This window comes from Maniola jurtina, chromosome 7 (genome assembly GCF_905333055.1).
Source record: "Maniola jurtina chromosome 7, ilManJurt1.1, whole genome shotgun sequence".
Taxonomy (NCBI): Eukaryota; Metazoa; Arthropoda; class Insecta; order Lepidoptera; family Nymphalidae; genus Maniola; species Maniola jurtina.
This window is the reverse complement of record NC_060035.1, coordinates 7883888-7910434: the sequence shown is the minus strand read 5'-3', so window position 1 is coordinate 7910434 and position 26547 is coordinate 7883888. Positions and strand designations below refer to the sequence as shown.

Here is a 26547-nt window from a genome sequence, read left to right as displayed (position 1 = left end):
ACAAGGCAATATTAAGTTTGTTTGGAGGATTTTGTAATAAATTATACATTGCATCGTAGGTAAGTATTACCATGAATTTGCATTGATGAAACTTTTACATACACGTAAGAAAATATCACGTTATTTTCGTGCTAAAGTTCGTAGACACTATGACATTAATCGTCCGACTTGTTTTGGTGCCAATGTTCGTATCTCGGCTGTAGGATAAGTAAACATATCTTTATAGCCCAGCTTACAAGTAGTTAACAAGAAAATATTCGATTCGGCTCGGCGCCCACAGCTCTTGGGTAATGGAAGCAGTTTCATAGTAAATATACCAGTTTTTAAATTTCATGACCTAATGGAAGAAAATATACCAATACAAATAATATATAAACTCTGCTTTGTAGAAATTTTTTGATTTGCCTATTTTAAATTAGCTAATTGAAATTGTTAATTAATTTCAAAACAAAATTAAATCAAAATTGGCTTAAAGTAATTCAATTAATATCTAGAACGAATTCGACAGATTCTTCTATTAAATAGAAAAAATACTGATTTAAATAGAATATAGGTACAAGAACTAAGAGCGCAATTATAACTGTAGTGATGATGTACCTAGCCTAAAGTAGAACGTTTGTGAAGTAGCCTAGTAGGTGCCACTTTCTGCAAACTGGGCTAGAATTCTCATAAATACATTTCGGTATGAATTTTAGTGTTTAATTAATATTTGTTGGATGTTTTATTATAAAGTCATGATCGTAACTCTTTATATTACTGTTAGCTAGCTAGGTACTCGTCCTTCCTCGTATAATAATAATCAATATAGGATATCGCTGTCGTGTCGCATTCGTATAGCTTGAAATACCTAATGTTTCCATATGTAATGCGCTTCGGGATAATGTTCAAGACTCGTATCTTTTTCGGTAGTGTTCTATCTCGGGGTATATTACTCCTAACAGAGTTGTTGATAAATAGTCTACCCTCGTAGCTATGCCTACGGCGTAGATGTGCTACGTAGAATTTATTGCCTGTTGGGTTTTATAAATTATAGTTTATCAGTCTTTGTTTAACAGATAAAATGGGCATAATATAGTTATTAATACTTGCACTTATATAGATTTTTCAGTTATATAATAATAAAACCATATTACAAAGTTTGTGGGTGATTACTATAGGTACCTACTCGTTAGCAATGGAAATGCTGAATACTAAATATGATTATAAAATGAAAAAATAAAAATAAATTGTTTATTTCAGGCCTTTGCCCACATAGTGTTAGTACAAAATTTACTTAAAAGCTACATTGGTACAAATTAAACAAAAAAAACTACAAAGTCATTTACTTAAATACCTACTTTCCGTTACATACTGAGGCACTAGGTACCTACAATTATATTGTAAGTATATTCAAACAATAGTTTCACTGTAATTGTGTGGAAATTGCAGAGTGAAATTACAAGCAACATAAGGTAGGTATTTCATAAAGTTAACTAATAAATCATTTCACTACATCGTTTATAATTTGTTCCATCAAACCCAAAACATAAACTCCATTGGATTGGAAGGGATTTGACACCAAGCCAGTCTCAATGACGCTGCGTAATTAATTAGGGTCCCGCAAGGTGTAGGTCCAGTGACGCAGGCTCCTGCAGAGGCTGAGTGCCAGAATCGTCAGTATCCGCCCAACCTCGGATGTGCTCGCTCGTAATCTGTGTACGTCATCGACGGAAACGGCAATCGCGCACGATATTTTTTTTTCTCATTTAAAGTGATTTTATTTTCACTGTCCGCAGCCCCAACAAAACAACTCACAAATAAAAAACATATTTTCTATCATTAATCAGGATTATTGTAGTGCGTTCGTTTATTTCGGATTTTTTGTTAATAAAGTTGAAATGGCGTGAATTTTTCGATGAAATAAATGTTTGGGGATTAATTTTGATTTGATTAATTTTTGCAATGTACGCTCGACTGTTCGATTGCTTTAATGAATGTTTGGTTATTTTATTTTTACGATAGGAGAATTTAAGATAACGTGATATGGTTCAGTTTTGATTACTTTTACTCTATTATAGTAAGTAATTTAATATTTTATTCAAATTATTATTGTATTAATCTAAGCTGTACATACGTACAGATTTATGTCATTATTTATTTATTACTAACTAGCCTTTGCCCGCGACTTTGCACGGGTGGACTACCCAAATTTCAAATCCCTATTTTACTCTTATACTTACTACTACTACTATACTTATATTTTATTGGATGTCTTTGTCATTATAGCTATATTTTAGCCCGATCCGTCCAGTAGTTTATTTTGTGCGTTGATAGATCAGTCAGTCAGTCAGTCAGTCAGATTTGCCTTTTATATATTTACATTATGCTGATATTATAGGATACGAATCATCTGTACATTTTGAACTGTTTCATAAATGTGACAAAGTTTCACAATATCACAAAAGATTTCATTTTTGCAAATAAATTTATTTTGGTTAAAAATTATTACAGAAAATGGCAATTAGTTACGCTGGTCACTGATGATACGATTTTTTGTTTTTAAAACCAATTTTATATTTTAAGATAAATCGTTAATATTTGAAAGTAAAATTGTTACTAAATGATTCAAGAAATTGAGTTTAACCGTGGAATCTTCGACAGAAAAGTTCAGTTGTCCATTGAACGGAAATCCTGAGGAGTATTTACATTAAATGGCTTCATTCTATTTCTGAGTAGGTAATAAATTTTTGTTAAGTAAGTAATTCTAAGCTAGCATTTTAGCGTTTAAAGTAAATGCCTGCTATACTATTATTTACTGCATATCAACTACAATGAACATCATAATCTGTTTATTTTAAATGTGGAGTACAGTGAATATACTCGTTATTTAATATATATTTGATTCATTTCAGAGATTAATCTCAAAGTAATAATGTATGTATTTACAAGCAAATAAATACACACATGTTCCGTATTGAAGCTATTAGAAAATGAATACTTACTAATAAGATTTTACTCAAATCCTATAAAGAAGTTTATTTATTCATAGTAGGTAGGTACGTGTTGAAGTTCCGTAAAATAAAGCTTGCTTGTATCAATAATATAAATAACTCTAATCTACAAACTCATATTTTACCATTAGGTAGATATGTTAAACACAGACCGCTTTTATTCCATCTTAAAAAAGCGAAAAACTAAACTTTTCATTCATACTTATGTTTTATTCAGCAAAGAATCCCCGGAATCGATGCTGATCGTGAATAGAAGGAAAATTCTTGCCGATCCTTGTTACAAAGTTCATTACTAATTCACGAGATGCAAATTTTGAAGTTAAATGTAATAAATTCAATATGTTTTCACATTATGTTTCCCGTCTCTACACTATTAGACATCACTCATACCTAAGACGGGTTAATAACTAAGATAGTTTTTATTGCGTCCGAAAAACAATAACAAACCGGTTCGTTCGGAATATGGAATGAAATTTATTACTTCATAATGCTGTCAAAATTTAACCGATGTAATACGTTTTATTCTTTACATAGTTTTTATCATAAGATTATTTACATAAAAGATGAATGCATATTTTATCCAAATTCGGTCTTTGATAGTCAACCAGATAGGTATTTCTTTAAAGAATTTCATTTCATTTGAATAACACTTGGGTGGAAATATCATGTATGGGATCGCCTCAGACTATCCGGTTTTATTTCTTTTCCCTAAATGATGAAAGTTCGATAATGGTACAAATAAGACCCTAATACATCACATTATAAGCGACAGATTTTCGTAGATAAGGCGAGTAAATGTCTTGTGCTTGCAATAAATCTTAATGATATATCACCACAAAGTTTATTAACGAGGAAGATTAGAAAATCAAGAGCGGTCGTAATTTAACACTTTTATCTATGCGTGTATCTAGTTATGAGAGTTCAGGATTCGTGAAAACTGAATTTGTTAGTCCATATAAACTTTAGCGCGATTTGATTTTATTCAAACATATGCCTGCCATGCATCGCAATGTGACCGGTACGGCATATATAGGTACGTTGATTGTACTAGTATGTCAGAAATCTTGATGCAACGTCAAACAAACAAACTGTACAAACTTTAAATTTTGTTTCATCATCATCAGCCTGTGGACGTCCACTGTTGAACATAGGCCTTCCCTAAAGAGCGCTACCACACTCGGTCCTCAGCCTTCCTCATTCAGCCACTTTCCGCCAGCCGCTTTATATCGTCGGTCCATCGTGCTGGAGGGCGTCCCACACTACGCTTGCTTAAACGCGGTTTCCACTCAAGGACTTTCCGGCTCCAACGGCCATCGCCTCTACGACAGGCATGGCATGATGCAGTACCTCACTACCCATGACGTTATAAATGCGAAAGTGTGTTTACTTGTTGGTTTCTTAGATTGTCCTTCAATCACTCCACAACGGAGCATCGAACAGACGTAATTTTTTGCATTGATACCTACAGTTGAAGACCTGGAGAGTGACATGGGCTACTTTATATAAATCAGAGTTCTCACGGGATTTTAAAAACCTATATCCACGCGAATGAAATCGCGGGTTTCAGCTAGTGTCTTATAAGATAGGATTAGGATAGGATTGGGTATGTTTAACATTTTCCATTACCCTCAAATGAAACGTAAATATTGATCTATAATAACGTATGACAATAATAAAATTATGCAACGGGTGGACTTTGACCCTACGACTTTATAGATTGAAGTTCGGTTCTACACTGTTTAGCTTTTCAAAACATTCTAAAGATAGTTGAACTGCTTCAAATAAATACTTTTCAGAAACTGATCTACCTAAGCTACGGTAGAGCGACTGAGACTTCAAACAACGCTATGCCGTATTGTCCTATCCTATCCTTTTGTTAAAATAAAGCGTCCTTTTTTTATATGAAAAGTTTTATCTTGACAATAGCCGAGAACTTTCATCTGTGGGTACAAAGCGTACATATTATTTATGTATGTAACGGCCTCAAAATTACCTACCTATATAACGACATGTTTGTTATTCGTAGCCTGTAGCTGTTCGTAGCAGGACACAGTTTAATCCAAGTTTATGTAACTCCAAGTTAATTAATAATAATATTTATATTCTGTAACGTGGAGTTACATGGATAGTGAATAATTAATTATTTGTTATCTTCTTCTTCTACTGTACAGCTCCTTGACTCCCTATCTCCGCGCCAATACTTGTGGCCGCCAGATACAACAGCATTTTTTGACTGGTAGAATAGCTTCTTCAGAATGTGTTTTCCTAGGTAGATGTTAAGTTTAAGCCTAAGAGCTAACAATAGCAGATAATATGCATCGGAAGCTCACCAATATCCTGGCCTAGGTAGTAGTATGTAGGTGATATCAATCTAGTACACAGCTACATAATATCATTTTCAATACCTAACATATGAGTGCAACCGTTATACGAATATGATCTCGTTACATAAAATTCGGAATAGAGAGAGCAAAAACTTTGCACATCGCTAAAGGCGTCTGATAAAGTGCTACAGAAAAGTTTGAAGTATTTTATATAATAGATTTTACGGAAAATATTTGCGTCAAAGCTTTCCGTAAATAAAAAGTTTTTAAAGATCTTCTATAATATGTAATGATAGTAATTCTCTTCCGTTTATTTTCGTTAGAGTTTGGGGATATAATATTTAAAACATGCAGTTCAAGCACCTCTACAGGAGCTATATGAAAATATACTATTACTGAAAACGCGCAAGCAGACTAGAGCGTCTCGCTACTAAAAATAAGCGATCGATTAAGCGAAAGTAATCATAGGGCACACCGTCTAAGCGCGTCGGTCGTTCTAAAATATGTTTATGCTTTATTAAGGAATTATTCGGCTATAAGGCTTTAATTCAATTGTTCTTAAATAACTATTGGGAGTGCCAATACAGCACAATGCACTCTCCAATTAGCATGATAAATGGAGAAGTAGATAAAATAAACGTTTATTTTGCCAAATCGAAACATCGATGCAGATACGATATTCATAGTTTACGGCTTATGCACATACATAAATATTGCTTACAATTTTGCAAAATGGTAGTAGGTATATGAAAAACCAAATGTAATTTTAATCAATTCGCTTCGAGTATTAAGTTCCACTGGAATGGCCGAATGCGTCAGAAAACCCGTTTTATTAAGAACAAAAGCTGCAATAACTATACGTTAACATGTACGTTTATTTTGCAATCATGTCGTGCGTCAGGATATATAAAACTTTTCTTGCCAAAAAAATTCAACAGAACATTTTTAGTAGAAAAAGTTGCATTGTTGCAAAACGTCCTCTTTTTTTAGTTGTCTGGAGGAAGGCACTTAGCGTTGTACGTTACTTAAAACTCTAATGAGCTATTTAAAAAAGAAAACTGAGATGTGTTAGATTATTGGTAAGAAAAGTTTAATTAATTGGAGCTTATTGTTTTGCCGAAATCTCTTTTCTTGGACCAACAAAATAGGCTGATTAATCAGGCTAAACAGCTCGAGGTCCTATAATTATAATGGTATCAAATATTCCCCAGTGGATTAACAAAGTTTAAAAAGGGCTACCCTTGTCATAATCCTATTTAAATTTCATTATGAACAGGTAGAATCGAATAATTTATACAGAACTTAACTTGGACGGTTTCAGGCTGGAGTCCTTCATTATAAAATTAAACTCAGTATAAATAAGTTTCCATCAATTTATTTCAAGGACCTTAAATTGGATTTCATTTTTAAGTAGGTATATTTTAAAACCATTTCAAGTAATATTTTTAAACTAAACTTTTCAAGCAAATCTAGAACCCTTTCAAACATTTAGACAGCCCAGACAATCACTGCCGACTACTGTATCCAGCATCACTTAATAAATATTTGTTTCTAGCTCAAATTGTACCTACGAGTACCTACATTATTAGCAGTCGCTGAGACGCGCGAAAGCGCCTCTATTTTGTAAGTTCATACACGAAAACCAGACACGTACGAACCGATTCGCTGTTCTGTTTCTAATTTCTAGGCATCACTAGAACAGAATCTGTTCTTCCAGTATTCCAGTATTCATACTATATATTCATATTATCACATGTTCACAAAATAGATGTGACATTTCACCGCGTTTAATAGCCTCATCGGGTGACAGAAGGGCTGGCTCATTTTTTGCGCGAAGGATCAGCCTGGCTGTCCAGCGCGGAAATGCAGCCAGTATTCTTGGCATCATTCCACGCGGGTATGATTTGTATAGTAATTAGATAAGGCTAGCTTTAAGTTTTATTGTTATATTTTCTTTATTAAAAAAAATAGATGTTTTTATTATTATTAGATAGTTCAACTATGGAGCCGTAGACGCTTTGATGGTCCGATGCACCCTTTATTCAGGCATGCTTTACTACGTCTAAATAAGTCGATATCATTATTAAATACATACTTAACCAAAAAACATTCTGCGAACGATTTAAGGTTATCCTCATCTTTACCGCAAGAATTATTGCTGATAGGAGGTGTCGTAAATCCTCCCTCGTAAGGAGGAGGGCGCTCGAAGTATTTTGATTTAATGTCCGCTCGTGTTGACACGTCCTGTTTTACGTGCTTATCGCAATCAAATACAAATAACCGATCTGTGCTTGTTAACGATTTAATATCATGACATTTGTTTGACCGGTGACGATTAGCGAGAAATAAGTTGAGCTAAAAACTAGAAACAAGTTGGTGAGCAACGAGAAGCGAGTGTGTAGTTGGAATGATTTTGTCGCTGGGCTATGAACGAGTGTGCGATTTTGAGTGTAGATGCTTGCAGCGCAGCGGTGGCTAAGACATACCTAGTACGTTTAATTCCTACATAAGCTGCGCTGTTTTGATTAAGTAGAGAAACTTCAAACATAGCTTAGGTATTCCATTGCCCGCTGAGTGACTCTGAGCTTTTTTATGAGAGCCACTATAAGTTTGATTGTATAATTTATTTCAAAATTTCCAAATAGCATAAATCTAATTCTTTTGGAAAGATGGTGGCGTATAACAAGAAGAAGAAGAGTTATTCCTTTTCATTCCATCTTTTACATGGAAGACTCGTTTAACCAAACAAAAGCAAAGATGCCCTCTACGATTTGATGTTTTCACGCCGTTAGGCACGAGTTATTGCCAATACGAGGTATCGTAAAACCTCCGTTTCGTATTGTGATTTAATGCTCGGCGCACACAAAGACGTTCTGTTTTACATACTCAAAATGTCTGAAATTGTGTTACTGCTAGTGTTGGTTTCTAAAATACGGTTACTGGCTCATAGGCTGATATTATAAACCCAAGATATTAAACTTAGTTTTTTAACTCGTTGATCAATATAGCGGTACACTGCACGCGCGCGTAATAATGGCAAACCTACCTACTATACCCTATCCGTGGAATTAAGTTAGTAACTAGCATTTTCTCTGTTTCATTTGGCTTTACGTAACAGAGAGAGCGTTATTCTATTCCATTCCATCAGCCTGTAAGCGTCCACTGCTAGACATAGGCCTTTCCAAGAGCGCGCCACCAAACACGGTCCTTCGGCTTTCTCATCCACCCGCTCCCCGTAACCTTTTTCAGGTCATAGGTCCAGTGCGGTTACCGGTACGCGGTCTCTACTCCAGAACACGTCCGCTGTCATCGGCCGACTGTTCTGCGACGGGCATAACCTGCCCATTGTCACTTAAAAGCTTGCTAATCCTTTAAAGCTATATCAGTCACTTTTGTTCTTCTGCAAATTTCCTCGTTCCAGATTTTATTCCTGACAGTGAACATAGCTCGCTCCACAGCGCGCTGAGCGACTTTTAGTTTGTGATCGAGGCCGACTGTCAGTGCCCACGTTTTTGCTCCATACGTCATCATAGATAGGACACACTCATTGAATATCTTAGTCTTAAGGCTTTGCGGTATCGACAATTCGAAGACCTGACGTAGCTTTGAAAATCCTGCCCAGCCCAGCTGAATTCTTCTGTGAGACTCCTTGTCGCAGTTGTTCCTGCCGAATTGTATAATCTGGCCGAGGTAGTTACATTCTTGAACAACTTCGATGCTGATTCGATTTATGTATGCGAAAGAGCGCTATACGTACTTATCATACTAGCCCGCGAAATGAAGTTAGCTCGTCTTCACTCGGATTTAAGTTTTAATTAGCTAATTATGTGAAAATCTTTTATTTTCGAGAAAAATTAACTTATGTCCATCTTTAAGATACAAATTGTGCGTCAAAATTTGTCAAACACGTTCCAGCGGTTGTGCAATGAAAAGATAACAAACAGACAGACACCCTTTTTCATTTACAACATTAGTACGGATTGAAATCTACTCATCAATATCATTGGTTATCTTTTACCAAACTCATATCGCTGCGTTTTAACAAGTTTCGAAGTAAGCGTAGATGCACACTTCCTTTGATACAATGCTTTTTGTCAAGGGTCGTATCCTAATGCAGTTTGGTGATTATTCTCTTTTAGAATCGCGGTTATTCCCATCCAAGGGATTTTAAATCACGCTCTAACATTGTATAACTACATCGATAGTAATTTCAGTCTTATATGCTTCAGAAAACATGCGGTAAAGTTTTCAAAATAGGTTTTTGGCGAACGAACATAAAAAGTGCTCTAATTACAAACAGTTAATCACTGTAATAGGAGTTGGCGAACTGTGAGATAAACGACGGTCTCCGGTAGTAATTATTCAGTCAGTAGTTGAGTATATGGGTGCATAAATATGCCTAATACAACAACTGGCAATAGATAACAACAAAAAAGCTTTAATAATGATGAAGTCCTCTTTAGAAATATAATTTTAAATGAAAAAGGTTTAATTTCATTTAGAATGAAATAAGATTAAAATGATTTATTTATGCAGTAGGCACGTAACTTTAATTAGCTTGTTATTATCGTCACTCGCTAGGTCAATAATATTAGAAGGAGATCAATGCACAATGTATAAAGTGTAGAGTCTTTTTGATAAATATGTATAGGTCGAGTGTCAATCGGGGTTTCGGGGTTTGAGGCAGAGGTTTGTGACGCCCCGTACACAAGCACGTCACACGATAAGCACAGACTGAAATATATCTCATACAGTCGTCTCGTTATACCTACGCAATAATCTAAACTTATAATTTCTCACGTAGATGCCGTTGGGACTACGTGAAAGATCTATTCTATCTCAACTGCTCTGTCTCTAGACTTTCAGTAACTTTATTTTTTTAAAGTTAATTTAAACCATCAAATAAAATTCTAAAAATCAGCGATGAAACCAATGACGATGCATTACAATTGAACTAACCGTGACTAAAAGTATCTATATAAAGTGCAGTGCTTAAGATATTGTACCAGTGTAATGTCGATGAAAAATAACTTGATTTGTTTGAAAATGCAATGGGCTGGCGGGGGGGAGAAGGTGGTGCTGAGTGGTTGCTTCGCCGATACGAAGCTGTGCATTAACTCATGGTGTCATTGATATCGGAACTGAGAAGCTCCAAGATGTCGGCAGGTAAATATACTAAATATGATAAGATATGTACCTATTTTAAATTGACGAATTAAATAGAACGGGGCTGTAACTTACAGATGAAATGTCAGAAGGTATAATATATTGCGCCTACCTACGAATTACCTACTCTACTAGGTTTAGCCATATGCTATTTAAATGTAATTAGGTAGATAGATACACACTAGTATAATATAATTATATCCAGCTGGTGTTTGTAGATACAACATCAAAGAAGGTTAAAAAATAAGTATTCCCGTGTTTTCTATTTTAATGCAAAATTTTCTTAACGATAAAAGCAAACTCTTGAAGCCTAATAAGACGCTGCGCAAGTGTTGCTGGCAAATTACACGGAAACTTAAGTTCTTTAATTGAATTTAAGTTTCTTTAGAAAAGTGCTCCTCCTTTAAATTGTAATTAGGCTCTTCTGTAGGCTTGAGCCTAAAGGGTGTATGTAGGACGTAAATTTTAAGGTAATAATGTACAGCATTCTTGGTAACTTAAGCTGAGGATAGGTTAACATAAAAAAATATGAATTAGAGTCTACAGATGACGCGAGAGATCATATATAAGTTAAAGATGCCCCAAAATTTTGCCTTACGCATGAAATATATCTGCTTTAGCTTTTTTAATGTTTATAGTACTATGATTACTTACAATTAAAAAATTTGTAAGAATTGCAAACGTTTTATGGTAAAACAATAAATAAAAAAGACTAGAGTAGGTAGCGTGCGACCTAGTACAACTAATATCGGAAGGTTGAGTTCAATGTAGGCTACGCGGGCCCGTCCTTCGATATATTATATCTTTGGGTGAAATATAATATTATTCAGGTACTTTGACAGCGGGATCAGCTGTGGCTATGATCGGAGCCAACTTGCGCTTCGGTTCAGCAGGCGCAACTAACTCCTCCGTCGTCAACAACACCAGGCTGTGTCCGCCAGGAGGCGCTGCGAGCGCTGCCGCGTTGTTGGCGCTCTCTGGACTTGGAATATCGGCGAACATTGCGCTCATGGCGGTCATATTGAGCAAGAAGCAGTTGAGAAGGTAAGTTTTTTGTTGTTTGTTATCCCAGTTAAAAGGGCTGTAACATATTCTTAGGGAAAGGAAATATTGTGTGGTGGACAAAAAGTTCGCGTGACTCAATCCTACACTGCCGCCATGGGACAAAAAATTCTTCCCCTCAAGTAGTGACACGCACAGACGTTTTATCTTCTCCGGCCCTACTCTGTCGGAGACTCGGATTTCTTAGGTACGCTCACTAGAGATCGAGATAAGACTGTAGTTTAGCTTAATTTAATTTGTAAATTGGATATCAGACCAGCTCTCGATTTTGATTGACTAAAAACAGAGGTAATGATCAGCTGGTGTTGATTTTTTTACTGAGCTTACTGACCGTATTCATTTCGCAAATGGAATGAATATAAATAAATGAATATTCCTTATATTTAGGGAGACACGTTTTATGTAAACTTCATTGAAATGTGATATTATTTTTGTTAAGTAGAGATAAAAGGTCGAGTGAAGAGCACACATTCCAGATAGTTGTTCCCCAACGGGTGGTTATTCTAAGTCCCCCCACTACTTCCGGCAACAAACATGACTATCTCTGTGTGACTGTGTGCGCGTGATGCCACCAACAGAAGTCGCTGGAGGGAGAACGCAAGAGTAGCAGTGAAGGAGAGTTCATAACTACAACCGCTCTGCCACGAGAGAATGATTAAATAGATTTTTTTTTTAAAAAAAAAAGGCCTCTGTCATCTCTAAGACAAAAATTAGAAGTTTCTACCATAAAAAATAGGTAATAGTGAAAAGTCGTAGCCGAATTTCGCATAGTGGCATTATTTTCTAAAAGTCTAGTTATATTCCAGTTTCACCTGTCTGACCCGCACTATAAAGAATAGCAGCTTGAAATATAAAACTTGGGGAGCGCGGTTATTTTCAACATTGTGCTTCAAACCTACTTATATTTCCTTGAAATATATTCCATGTAGTTCTTTTCCTTCAAATCAGAATACATAGGTTCATGAGAATATTATCTCTATAAAGAACAAAAGCGACGAAAGTTTTGAACTGCGTCCTAGCGCTAAAGTCTGTAGTGCAGTAGGATTATGGGATAATCCTATCAGAATCCAATCAGTGACGCCCGAAAGCTATTTCATATAGAAAGTCCAGTATTTCCTATGCAAATAAAATCAATACTTAGGTACAAAATGTAGTACTCAGAAACTTAAATTGATTGTAATTTGATACAAGTTTCTCCACTGTCTTGGTTATAATCGCCTAAGCGTTTAGGCTCTCTAGCAGCCATGGCGTCTAAACAATGAAACTCAAGCTTCTCTGTGGCAGCGATAACTTGCTCGAATGCGTCCCTTTGGACGCGCAAACTGCTCGAAGAAAGCCAGGTTAGGCTTCAAAGCTCGTTACAATACTACCCAATGAATATCCATGAGTGATTGCTGCCATACTTCTAAAACGCAATAATAACAAATACAGGCGGTACTTAAAGTCAAAGCAATTCCACAGCATCTGTGGCTAACGATTGTTATCATCAAAAGTTATTATATTAAGAGATGATAACGGAAAACGACGGCGGCTTAACGAGCTTTCTGGGGCAGTGAGGGAAAACGCCCTTCATAAACCACGTACAATCATCCAAATCGCAGCAATTATTATTTTGCAATAAAAGTAACAGCTTGCTAATGATACGTGACTGAACATCATAGGTCTGTTTTTATATTATTAGAGACAACCATATAGCACGTCATAATAGCCAGCTGTTGCTCCTCTGAATGTTTATACCTAATACTATATCTAATACCTTTATCGATTTAATGTAAGACTAGCTGATTCACCCGGCTTCGTTCAGTTCAAAGATATACCACTATGTAACATGTTGTACGCGCACTACACCCGCACCACAAGCGCACCATACATACGATACACACTACATGTGCATCACACACGCAACACACACGCACGCATACGCAATACACACGTAACATACTCGTACCTCGCCTGCGCTATGTACGCACCCCTATATATGCACCACTATCTCTATAGGAAATAGATGATGACCACGGCTTTATAAATATGAATTTGGGTTTTTCGAAAATCCCTTGGGAACTCTTTGTTGTATGTATGTATTCGGATTTTGCGGGACAAAAGGAGACCATATCCGGGATGCAAGCTATCTCTGCACCAAATTTCATCAATATCGATTAATTGAATGGACCGTGAAAAGCTGAACATCATAAGTGAAAACAGACAGACAGATAGTTATACACATGGATTATATTCTGTAATCACTACACATTGTTATCAGTACCCATATTAAAAATGCAAAAGTGTCTTTGTTTGCTAGTTTTTTGGTTTGTCCGTCAATCACGTCGCCACGGAGCAACGGACGACGTGACCTTTTTGCATGGGTATAGTTTAAGGACATAGGCTACTTTTATCCTGGAAAATCGAAGAGGCACCGCGGGATTTTTAAAAACCTTAATCCACGCGAATAAAGTCGCGGGCATCAGCTAGTGCTTGAATACAGAAACTCATTGCATTATTCGCTTTAAGGTACCTTCCTTTAATATTGAATCTCATAATAGTCTCACGATATACCTACCTATGTCAATATATTATTTTCGGATGACTGCGTGTTTCCATCAAGCGCTTCCTAAATTGATTTCAGTTTCCTAAATTGATTTTTTTTGTTCGCTAATCTTCCAATATAAAAGGTTGAGCTTATTAAAAATGCAAGTGAAAAGGAAAATGTATTTAGTATATAAGTATATCCATTTTTTTTTTTACAAAATAGTACAATTTCTTTTATCTCTTCTTTCTTCTTTTGAAATTATTTCACCTTTCTTAAATATAAATTACCAAATAGAATATGCATATTTAAAATATGAAAATAAAATATCCAAAAGCTTATAAATAAAAAATCCTGAAAAGCAAATTGTGCGTTATTTCACACTTTTGCTAGCGAAATTTTTTAGCGATTATTAACATTAAAAATTCCTTAAAACCTAGTTTTTTTTTAAATAACAAGCATGAAAATTTATTCATTAAAATGTACCTTCCCACATTGCTTAAGCAACAATGTTGTATGACAATGTATTTTCTTTGAACGGAAACAAGGTCAAGGGATCAAAACTCATACTCACTTTTGTAACATTTATCTTAAACTATCTATACATATAATGTTTGTGTTCTTTTGTGATATTTTACATTAATCTTAATATTCTTTAATGTTTAGGTAACTTATTTTCGTATTTGAACCTGATAGACTAATAAATGAAGTACAAAATTAGCATAATTACCATTTTACACAGAAATAATACTCAAATATACTTAATAAAAATAGCATTTTTATACGAGTGTAATAAGATACGTCATATATAACCGGAACCTGAAAATTCTGCATACCTACCACCAAGACGAATCGATGTTGCCGTACAATGGACAGTGAAAGTCTTAAATTGACTTAACTTTAAAGAAAATTCAAACTCGTAGCATGAGAAAAAAATCATAAAAATGTACCTTTGCACATTGCACAAGGTTGTAATCGTGCATCGTGGTTCATTTTACATCTTGAGATGGTAATGTAAAAGCATGTAAAAGTGTGTCAAGGTTCGGTATAGGTGTTGTTTTTATTAATGTGGGGACGCTAAAGATAACGTTGAATAATGCCCGTATTCACAATCATTACTATGAGGTCTCATAGTGCGCTCAAACGCATAGTGTAGGTTCCACCAATCAGATCATTGTAAATTGACGTGATACAGTAATCTGATTGGTGAAACTCACACTATGCGTTCGAGCGCACTATGAGACCTCATAGTAACGTTTGTGAATATGGGTGGTGTCTTAAGTTGCCTTCAAACCACGGAAATATACCTAATATAAACTTTTCTTGACCAGAAATATAACAAAAAATATTTGCGTCTTTATGTATTTATACGAGTTAAAATACGATATAGATACTTTTCAAATATCTACTTGTTCATTTTATTCAAATTAGAATTAGGTATAATAATAACTGACAATTGGATAAAATAAACTTACTTAAATTTAAATTAAAACTTGAAAAACATTAACGTAAAAACTAAAATGAATTAAATTATATCTAAAACCTCATCGAGACCACCACAGCGAGGCATACCCAAAAGGCTAGCTCTCGGGTCCCTTAAATAAATAATATAATTTTAATTTATTAGACTAGCAATAAAATACTTGTTATTATAACGTAGGTATATAAACATAAATTTATCATCCCGAAGCTAGCAAGCACGTCCCTAATTTCTTAGCATTCGCGTACATTTCGAGGGTGAGATAATATTTAAGTTTGCTACGTGAGACGCTCGCAACCATCATATCCCATGAATGAATAAAATCTTTGCATAAGAGAGAGGATGTCAAAACCAAAAAATGTATCAAAACGTAGGCATATTATGATGCTTTTAAAATTTAATCAATAACTATAGAAATAAAATAAAAATCTCGTATAAAAATTGTAAGATAGGTAATACAAATAGTATGGTGCCCAAAACGCTGACGCTATTCTTAATTTTTTTTTTTAATTATATAAAATCACAAAATAAAATACAATATTTACACATAATTGTTGACTCCAGCTGAAACCACGTAGGTTTATTTACCTGGAGTCGTACATTAATTCTAAATTTTAATGACTTACTATTTTAATATACTATGATAAATATGTGTACATACAACAAAAACCACCAACATTCAACAGAAACTCCTTCAAAGTTCTTATTACTATTAGATTTGGGCTTTTTTTGGCTACCTTAACGTCAGCACTTGAGGCACCAGACTCATGGATAATTTTTGTGATGCATTATTATTTATTAACTTTTTCCGACTGCTAATACGCGACTGCCCGAAATAGGAGTTAAATTATTTCAGAATTGATACCTATCTATTTATGTATGTAGGCATGTGAGCTTCTCTATTCCACCACAACTTCTAAGTGCTTCAACAGATTTGGATGAATCGTTATCATCCCGAGTGACACTGACTATAATTTTATTTGAAAAAAAGTCAGGCAGGGCAGTCCTGTTTTTTTTTTATTAAGTATAGCTTGTTTGCAATATATTATCTTTGTGCATCTGCCCTTAAACCCTTAGTCCAACCACTTGTTCATGATTTTAAGATTAAATTTTTCGACAGGTGGTCACACGGTCTGCTCTTCCACCAGGCAGTTGTGGACTGCGCACGAGCAGCAATATTGCTTCCACTCGGCATTGCTGTATTCCGATGTCAGCCTGTGTACAAGTGTTCACTAGTGGAAACTGCGTTCCTATTACTTGTGAGTACATTTTTAATTTTTATAAACGCCCATGACATTATGTGAGGTGGGCACGAGAAAGAGCCGCGGTTCTGCAGACACATACAGCTTTAGAAGTATCATCATTTAAACCTGTGCGTGCGGCCAAAGCAACTACGAAGCGGGAACGTCAGCCGCGCGGCGGTCAGTTCCACGATATTTAATGGTGCCATGGACACCAACGAGACCACAGCAGTCACGTAGATGTGCATTATAGATACGCGGCGTGGACCTCCTGCAATTCATACCGTATCCAACGTTCTGACGCGTTGGAGTAGCCGCAGCTGGAATACTCGTAGCACACGCAAGCTCACGTTTAGTGCACACCCTGATGCTGTGTAAGTCCGCGTGCATTGTATGTACTTACATAATCATTTTCTGTTTAACCAGCCCAGTTTATGGTACGAAATTGATGTGTCTGGAATAAGTTTGCAAAAATCACGTATAATTTTTATTTTATGGCTTGTCGTAAAAATTTCTTGCATATTGCACATGTGATATGTAATTCTAGAAGGCAATTGTTTGACTGGACCGAAGCCAGGGTGCATTCATACCTGTCAGCTTTAGAGGAAAATTCAATTACGTACAAAATAAAATTACGTAAAAATAAGAGCAAAAATATTTATTTGCCTAAGAAAGCTGTGAAAATACTGCAATGCAATCTATTGCATAATACAATGCATATTAGTTAGTAAATTATGTTTATTATTAATTATATATTTTATATTTAGTAGGTAATTAATAAATATCATCATCATCATCGTCAACCCATTGTCGGCTCACTACTGAGCACAGATCACCTCTCAGAATGAGAAGAGTTACGCCATAGTCTACCTAGCTGGCCAAGTGCGGATTTAAAACGAACATACTTAACTCCGAAAAGTTAGATAGAGGTGCGTGCCCGGGATCGAACCACGGACCCCCAAAGAGATCGTCTTTGTCTTAATCACTAATCACTGCTTTTTGATTATACAACATACTTAATATTAGCAATTCATGTTCAAAAATCTTAATTTATAAAAATTTAATAATTTCTTTCAAATTAGCTTCTTATATTAATTATTCTGTTTGTTGAAATGGAGTTGTAAATAAAATTTAATCCTTAATTGGCTTCTACATGACATCGCACTAGAGTGCTTGTTGATGGCGAAATGACTAATTAATATTTTAAACAGCAACATAATATATCAAATTATTTGTGTCGTATTCACATTTCACTACAAAGCTCAGACAAAAGTAATCTACTATAGTAGTACTATATGTATAGGAGTAGTATAATATACTAAATCGTGCTATTTACTCAATACTTAACACAAAGTAATTATAAATTAAAATCAGTTTTATAGAAAAATCTAGCAAAATTCTTAACGCAATGTGAAATGCAAGCATCTATCATTGTAATGTAGGTACCTAACTAGTATAAATACCTAAATATCTTAGTACCTTAGGTATTTACTAAAAGCAATTTTCGTACAATTTTTCTATAAAATAAATCCAATTCCTTTGAGCAAATTGAAAATTCATGAAGCTACTGACGGTCGACGGTCAAGACAAAGAGATTTTACCTGTGGATTGCGCTTTCACTCTGAAACGAAATAAAAATTACAGCGGTAATAAATTGATACATTTTCAAAGTGTAAATTGTCACAATATAATTTCTTTTTTTTAACCCCCGACCCAAAAAGAGGGATGTTATAAGTTTGACGTGTGTATCTGTGTAATTGTCTGTTGCATCGTAGCTCCTAAACTAATGAACCGATTTTAATTTAGTTTTTTTCTTTGAAAGGTGGCTTGATCGGAGAGTTCTTAGCTATAATCCAAGAAAATCGGTTCAGCCGTTTGAAAATTATCAGCTCTTTTCTAGTTACTGTAACCTTCACTAATTGCTGTCGGGGGTGTTATAAATTTTTAATTTAAACTTGTTTTAGTTCATAGTTACAAAAGTTAAAATTTATTTATTTTGTGTTTTAGTTTACCTCTATATCTACCTTCAATTCTTTTAAAAATAACGCACAAGATTGACGTAGACCGTAGTGTACGCATCAGTGCTTGGTCCCAGGTGTAAAAGCACAGTAAACGTTTTGTTTATTTAGCATTTTTTCAGAATTGAAACGCTTACTCTGTTTGCGATCAAATCTGTAGGAATATATCTATACTTACTAGTTACTAATATTATAAAGACGAAAGGGTGTCTGTCTGTCTGCTAGCTTTTAACGCGCCAACAGTTGAACCAATTTTGATGAGATTTGGTACAGCGTTAGCTTACATCGCGGGGATGGATATAGGCTACTTTTTATCCTAGAAAATCAAAGAGTTCCCACGAACCGATTTATATGAAAGGTTCAGAGGTAGCTTGCGTTCCGGAAATTGACATAGGAACTTTTTATCCTGGAAAATCTAAGAGTTCCAGCGGAATATTTACAAAACCTTAATCCACACGGACGAAATCGCGGGCATCATCTAGTTTGTAAATAGTGGTAAAGTAAACCATGTACATTAATTATTTATTTATTGTTATATTGTTTCAATACTATGTCAAATAAAATATAAGTACCTAATATTTATTTTAATCCGATTGAAAAAATTTCAGACCTTGCAAGTAATCTATCAAAATATAAAAAATATTGTGAATGGAACACTTACAATTTTAGTCAGGTACTCAAATTTTCTTACAAAACTCATAACAAGATTTGAATTGAATTGAAATCTTGTTTATTTTGCTAAGCAGAATGTAAGATTGCTGCTTTATACTTTGAAAAGCTATTGCAATGGATGGAATGGAGATATTTAACAAAATCTTAGCACCGAGAATTCGCTTTAGGTTATTTATAGTAATCTTTATTCTCCAACTTGTTTGAATATTTGAAGTAATATCTTCTACTTATTGAAAGGAAAGAAGGTTTTTACTTATTGAAGAATTTATTATATTCTTTATGTATTTATTTTAAATATTCATATACACTTACTTTATTTTTAATGATTTTTATGGATTTATGCTATTTTCACAAAACGTTCGGTCATTTAACCGGTAAACATAAAAAACAAGAAAATAGATTTTAATTACGGTCATTTTCAAACCACACTGCCTCAGTGGCAGGTTGCCAATTTGGCATTATGAGCAATTTTGTCCCAACGACGATCTTAGCAACATCCCGCCGGATAAGAGGCATACTAGACCCTTAAAACTAGTATAATCAGTTGGTGGCACTAGCTAATGCCATTTGTAACATCGTTGTTTTTATTTAAAAGAAAAGTTTAAAATGCTCCAATGCAGTAGAAAAACAAATTTATCATGGAAAGCTTTCTATCTAAGTTTTATTGATCGCTTTTGATATGGTACCTACCATATGATCAATATTAGCCAATCATAATAACCACGAAACGTGAAAAACCGTGATGGCTCGATTGATTTGCTCTTAAATGTATAATTATTATTGTTATCGAATGGCACTTGCATCTTTTTAAAACTGCATAATATTCTATGAACAAGGTATATAATGTACCTGCCATTGTGTTTTAAAAAGCCTCTAAGCACAATAGCTTAGATAACTTCTATTGTTCGAAACTTACACAATAAGATTCTTGTCTACATCGTTACTTTATCGATACCTCAAGGTTGGTACCCACGTGATGAAATTTTTTTTACCTACGTTTTAATAATTTGATGATTAACAGAATTGAAATAATAGTTTCAATCATGAGGAATAGCGGAAGAATCCAAAGAAACGACAAGTGGCAACCCTACAAGCTTACAAATCTACAAAAACCGAACTCACATAATATAATCTCCGTAATTGCGTAACAACAATTATACGCTTTTCCCCAGGTAACAGTCTCCACAGTCAACATGCTGACAACGGTACTGAACGACAGCCCTATATTCCCTGAAAACGAGGAGGAGCAAGCTGATTTATCGGCCCCGTTGCTAATGGATAGTCCTCAGGTAGCTACAATCACTTATTTCTATTATTTTACTTTGAACTTCTTTTGACCATAATTATTTCAGATTTTTTGATTGGTATACTTTGAAGATAAGGGGGGGGGGGGATATTTTTTTCGCCGTTTTGCACGATAAATCATCTCTTTTAGAATATACAGGTACCTAATAAGCCCTTTCATACGATACTCCACTTTGTATAGTTATCTTCTTACTTTGGAAATTGAAAATAAGTATTATTTGTTCATGAGCACATTTTTTTGTGTGATGTAACCACAAATTCACGGTTTTCGGATTTTTCTCCTTACCTCTACCTACAAAATTTATGATTCTAGGTCGACCGGAAGTACCTTATGAGTTTCAGACTCGACAGACAGACAAACAGACAGACATACAACGAAGTGATCCTGGGTTCCTTTTTCCTTTTAAGGTTCCTAAAAAACGCTGAATATATGTATCACAAATAACATTTATCCTGTTCACCAATTTAGCAATTTTATTACAGTAATAAATAATTCGTTCCTTAGAACATTCTATCTACTCGTGTATCAGGTTTTAGCAGTTCACTATCAAAAAAGGTAAAAAATCTTTTATCTCTTGCCATTGTAACGTTCGACATTGGCCCGCTAAAGAATAAAGATGACCGTGACCGAAAACTGAGTCACAATGTTACCTTTTTTATTTTTTAAGAAATCTCTATCTAATGACATAGATCACATAGAATACCCCACCAGAACATTGAAATGCCACAAAAATACCTTGAAAGAATATATTATTGTTCATGTCCACATGTCTAACATAATATAGATCTACACCTTTCTCATTATTGTAGTACACAATGTTTTCTGACAATTTAAATGAAATTGTAACATCATATGTATTCGGTATTGTAGTCAAGAATAGCGTCGAAATAAACATTTAGTTTAGTTGGTTCCTTTGTTTCAGTGCGTCCTTTTCGGCACGTTTATGATATGGTTCGCGTCTATTACGATAAACCTTGGACCCACTTTCTTATCGGGAGCGTTGGCGGCGAGCGCCGGCTCTTACGGCTCGTATGGCCCATCACCGTCCTGTCCCTTAGTGCGAGGACCGTTTAGACATTACGTACTTAATGCTCTATGGATAGGCGTTAACGCTGTCTGCGTTGGATTGACACTATTCCATTTACGGAAACTTCATCGGGATCTTACTAAGGTGCGTAGAATTTTAGTAGATTTACAGGTGTCTTTGTAAACAAACAAACAGTTACGAAAAGTTTAATCTAGTTACCCAACAGATCCATTACCACATAGCATATTACATTCATCGTAATAAGTGTTATAGTTTGTCCCACTTGTCCATGTTAGATAGGATATCGCATATCATTCATCGCTTTATAGCCGATCAATTAATTAGCAATAGCAACATAAAGGGTAGTACAAGGTATCTATCATTTTGTGATTATAACTTAATTTCATCTCTATGAAATTCCACAAGAGATAGCGCTCCGTAACTCATTTTAAATCACAGCGAAGCACGGTCACAGTATGTCTGCTGTGGTACGTTGGTTCTGATGCAAGCGATGTACCTACTATAAATATATAAAATCAGTTGGTAAATTGCCAATATTTTACCTAACTTTACATATAAGATTTAAATTTTCGCGCACGAACTTATTTGGAATAGCATCACACATGGCCGTGACATGTACTATTCCGAAAATTGTTTTCCCGAAGTCGTGAAGTTTTCGTAACAAAATTCAATGAAATTGGATAAAATTTAAATCTTATCGCATGCAGGCTAACGTAGAGGCTGTACGAGTAGCTGGTCTAGTGACCACGCTAGTCAGCATGGCAGGTGACAACAGGCGCATGGACTCGCTGCCCAACAGCGTCGGACCGAGGGTATGTACGCATGCATTGCATGCGTAGACTTCTTGCATCGTAATCTTCAAATTGCACAGTAGCGTAGGCTAGTGTGAATGTCTAATACTCTCAAAAGGATTTCAAACTACTACTTTTGTAACTAGGTACGCAAGTTTCAACGACTGGAAGTAACTTGTACTTATTGATTTTTATCTCAATTTTAGGCAATTTGAAATTTGAATTTCTTACTTAATTCCCCAGTTTTAATTAAATTTTAATTATAGATTTTTTCGATCGCTCCATAGATTCTTATCTCACGATTAGTATAGGCACCCGTCCTCTTATATGTTTTTTTTTTTTTCAACTTTAAATTAAAATCTTTTTCTTTGTAACAGTATACCTATCTACATTTTAATAAAATGATTATTCAAATTTAAACTAATGGAGAATATCTTTCAGACAGTCGATGGCGCACTGGCAGACGGTCAATGCCGTTCGACGGGTAGCGCCAATCTTCCACTTGGAGGCGGTCGCAGACTGAGAGGGTATCTAGCTAGAGTGGAACGCGAGGGAGTTCGCCGCGTGCGCATGTTCCTGGTCATCACTGCGGCGTACGTGCTATTCTGGGGGCCACTGTTCATCATAACGCTGCTGCACCACCCGGCTTTGACTTCACATGTAGCGTATGAAGTAAGATGCCATTATATCATTTTCATTGATACCTAAAAAGTAATAGTTTTTACAAAATAAAACATCATCGAAATTAATAGCTTTTATTGAAGGCAGCTGCAATATTCTGGCCCTTTTTTTAATACGGGTATTTTTGGCCCACTGAATACAAATCTAAACTCATTTTCAAGCAAAACAGCTTAAGACTGTATTGATTTAAGTCCAAAATTAATGATTTTGATCACTGAATACAAACTTTCAAACAAAACATGAAACTGAACTAAAATTGAGTCCTACTCTTGTGATTTCCATCAAAACGGTACAAATGAATCACAATGAAATTCCATAGCTTTCACTCAGTTTTCTGCTAGTCCTGTAAAATTTTATTTCAAGCAATTACTCCGTATTGCTTGCCAGCACATTATCGTTTCAACGATGTAATAAAGGTTCCGCTTCGTCAGGCAACTTTTTCAATATCAATCAACTAGTATAATAAGGTACTTCTTCAACAGCTGTACTTTCAAATCACGCTGCACATATCGTACGTGCACGCAGCAGTGAACCCGCTGTTGTTCCTCGCCCTGCACCGCGCGCTGCGGCGAGCTACGCTGCAACTGTGCTGCGGGTGCTGCGTGCACTGGAGTCAATTCGTACTGGCTCTCACTGCAGCCGGTAAGCTTCAGTGAAGTGATATAACCATTTCCCTTTCTTTTCCTTAGAATACGTTTTCAGGAATGAAAGTCTGATTGAATCTGTCTTTTGTATATTATGTTATAATTTTGGTCTATTAACGAAGATGTAGATTTCCCGTCTACACAGACAGATTTAACATAAAACTTTTCATGCTACATTAGTTTACTTCGAAGTTACATTGTTTCTACACAATTATAGTAAAGTAGTAAATGAACGAGCAATGTATTCAGTAAGATGACAGTCGTGAAAAGGAATGTTGATTCGTTCTGGTCAGCTTTGTTTTAATATTTGGGCATAATAAAACTTGTCTTTTAGGGTTCCGTACATGTTTATGTTTTTGTCACAGTGTGATGGTACGGTGTGATCGTCTATACTAGTGGTTAAGATTAGGCATTATGAAGAGATAAAATAAGAAATAAACTCAGCTGAATTATAGAAACACCTAGGTATTTAAGTCATGAGTTATTTACAAGTAATTAATTGGTACAGTACGTTGGGTGAACACGTAGACTTCTCGACCAGCTAACAGGTTTACACGGATTGAATTATAAAAAATTAATGTAAAATTTCAACTCCTCAAAATAAATATAATGAGTGGAGAGATTTGTTAATTTAGAACGTCCTGTTAGTGTGGAAAATCAGTTGATACGTGTATTTGCCTTATTTAGGCCATCGGTTTGAGACCAACCGGCATTCCTCAAGCACGGGGGGAGCCCTACACTGAAATCTCAGTCTTTTAGCATTGTTATCGGGGCACAGCACTTGGACCCTCCTATTTTCGCTGCGAAGCGTTTTCAATTGCCTAGGTACGGAAACCTAGGTTCTTTTCAATGAGCTCTGGGCTCGCCCCAAAACCATGGTATTTTTGTATATTTATATATTTGTTTGATTGATTGTCAATAAATTGGCCAATTTATTAGTTCGGAGAGTCCAGCTGTATAAAGACATGACGTGTTTGCTTTGTGCCGGAATCTCGCTGCTGGTACGTCACCAATCAACCATGTACCATATAATATCAAGCAAAGGAATTACAAAGTACAGCAAAACTAGTATTTTTATCTATTCAAAAACTCGGTGATTCACAAATTCAGCTGGCGTCGGTTTTAACAGATAATGTTACCTAAAATGCTGTTTGGGAAAGATCGGTACACCATAAAAAAAAAGGTACCTACCTGCCTCGCCATCTGTCCTCCGGAGGCAGCGTGTATTCCATTGTCTCGTTCAGGGTATTTTAGTAGGTAGATGAAATTTAGCTGTTACTCGAAAGTATCCTCGACAAGGTCCCTTTAAGGTGTCTTTAGCCTGGGATTCGAACCCAGCCAACCCTATTATCTTTAGTAGTGGAGAGCATTCTTGGTATATTAGTACTAATCGTTTTGTGATAATAAAAGTATAAGGAAAAACCATCGTGAGAATTTCACATAATGGTATAAAATACCATATGATGAAGGTAAACTTGATCGAGAGTTCTCTATGAAGTCCGCGCTCAGTAGTGAGCCGGTGAAAGCTGTTCATGTTGATGAAGACGATGTTTATACCGCGGTAGCTAGTAGTTTATAGCACACCACCTTATTTTAGCTATTGAGTAATTTTTCTACCAAATCTATAATTGTAACGACAAGTGTCATTCCATCAGACTGCATTAGACTGCTAATTCAATTTTATTCCCTATTTAATGCTGAATAAGAGCTAGTATTATAAATAGGTGCACTGCTGAAAAAAAAACCTAACCTAATTTTTACTTAATAATAGGAATTGTGATTGGTAAATAGGTCATATGAGAAAATCTTAATATTGGAGCTCAAGTTAGTTCGATACATGGTTTCTTCGTATCTTTGGCTTTGTTAATATTACAATACGATAGTCTAGCCTCCAAACAAATTGAATCTCCATTATTAAATGTCTAGGAAAATGTATCTAAATATAGCAAATAAAAGATGATAGTTATACCCAAGTGCATTTATTTCTGGTAAATAATTGTTTATTTACTCATACAGTTGAGTATTTAGAAAAAAAGAAGAGAAACTGAATTTATTATTTAGACTGGGAATTAAGTAACTTTATTACATTAATTAATTCTCGGCCGAATATTTGCTTCCTAAGCCATACTAATTATTGAAAGGGAAAAGCAAATATTCAAACAAAAAAACCCTTTCGGCTTTATATAATATTATGTACACCATTTTATCTAAAATACACACATGCCCACATAATCAATAGAGATATTATCTATAATTCTTACTTCTATAATAAAGTAAATTTTAAGGACACACATTATGCGTAAATTATAATATATTCATTATTTATTCTAGATATATTTGAATCCTAGTTCCACAAAGAGAAATGTCCCATTTCTATAATTTTGGATGCAAATCTAATAGTTATACACAATATTGTAACACCTCCTAATATCCAAATAATAATATCATCTCTAATTTAGTTTGTAAAATAATTCTTTACTCAAGATTTTTGGAACTGATTTTCAAATAATCTAGTTTAAAATTAAATGTAAATTAGTACATCACCATATATCAGCTTCTGCTGGCCCGGATACACACTATTTTATTCTATTTATAATTTT

General features: G+C 35.1%; 1 protein-coding gene across 1 annotated transcript in view; it reads left to right on the top strand.

Moving 5' to 3' along the window:
* The first annotated feature begins 1674 nt into the window (after positions 1–1674).
* Positions 1675–26547, top strand: part of LOC123866820 — a 36934-nt gene continuing 12061 nt past the window's right edge. The window contains exons 1-9 of the mRNA XM_045908521.1: positions 1675–1695; positions 10173–10480; positions 11323–11524; positions 16667–16805; positions 20650–20766; positions 21706–21954; positions 22539–22643; positions 23064–23294; positions 23786–23945. Coding sequence (XP_045764477.1) covers positions 10435–10480; positions 11323–11524; positions 16667–16805; positions 20650–20766; positions 21706–21954; positions 22539–22643; positions 23064–23294; positions 23786–23945 — 1249 coding nt within the window. The 5' untranslated portion in view covers positions 1675–1695; positions 10173–10434. The remainder of the gene's footprint in view (positions 1696–10172; positions 10481–11322; positions 11525–16666; positions 16806–20649; positions 20767–21705; positions 21955–22538; positions 22644–23063; positions 23295–23785; positions 23946–26547) is intronic.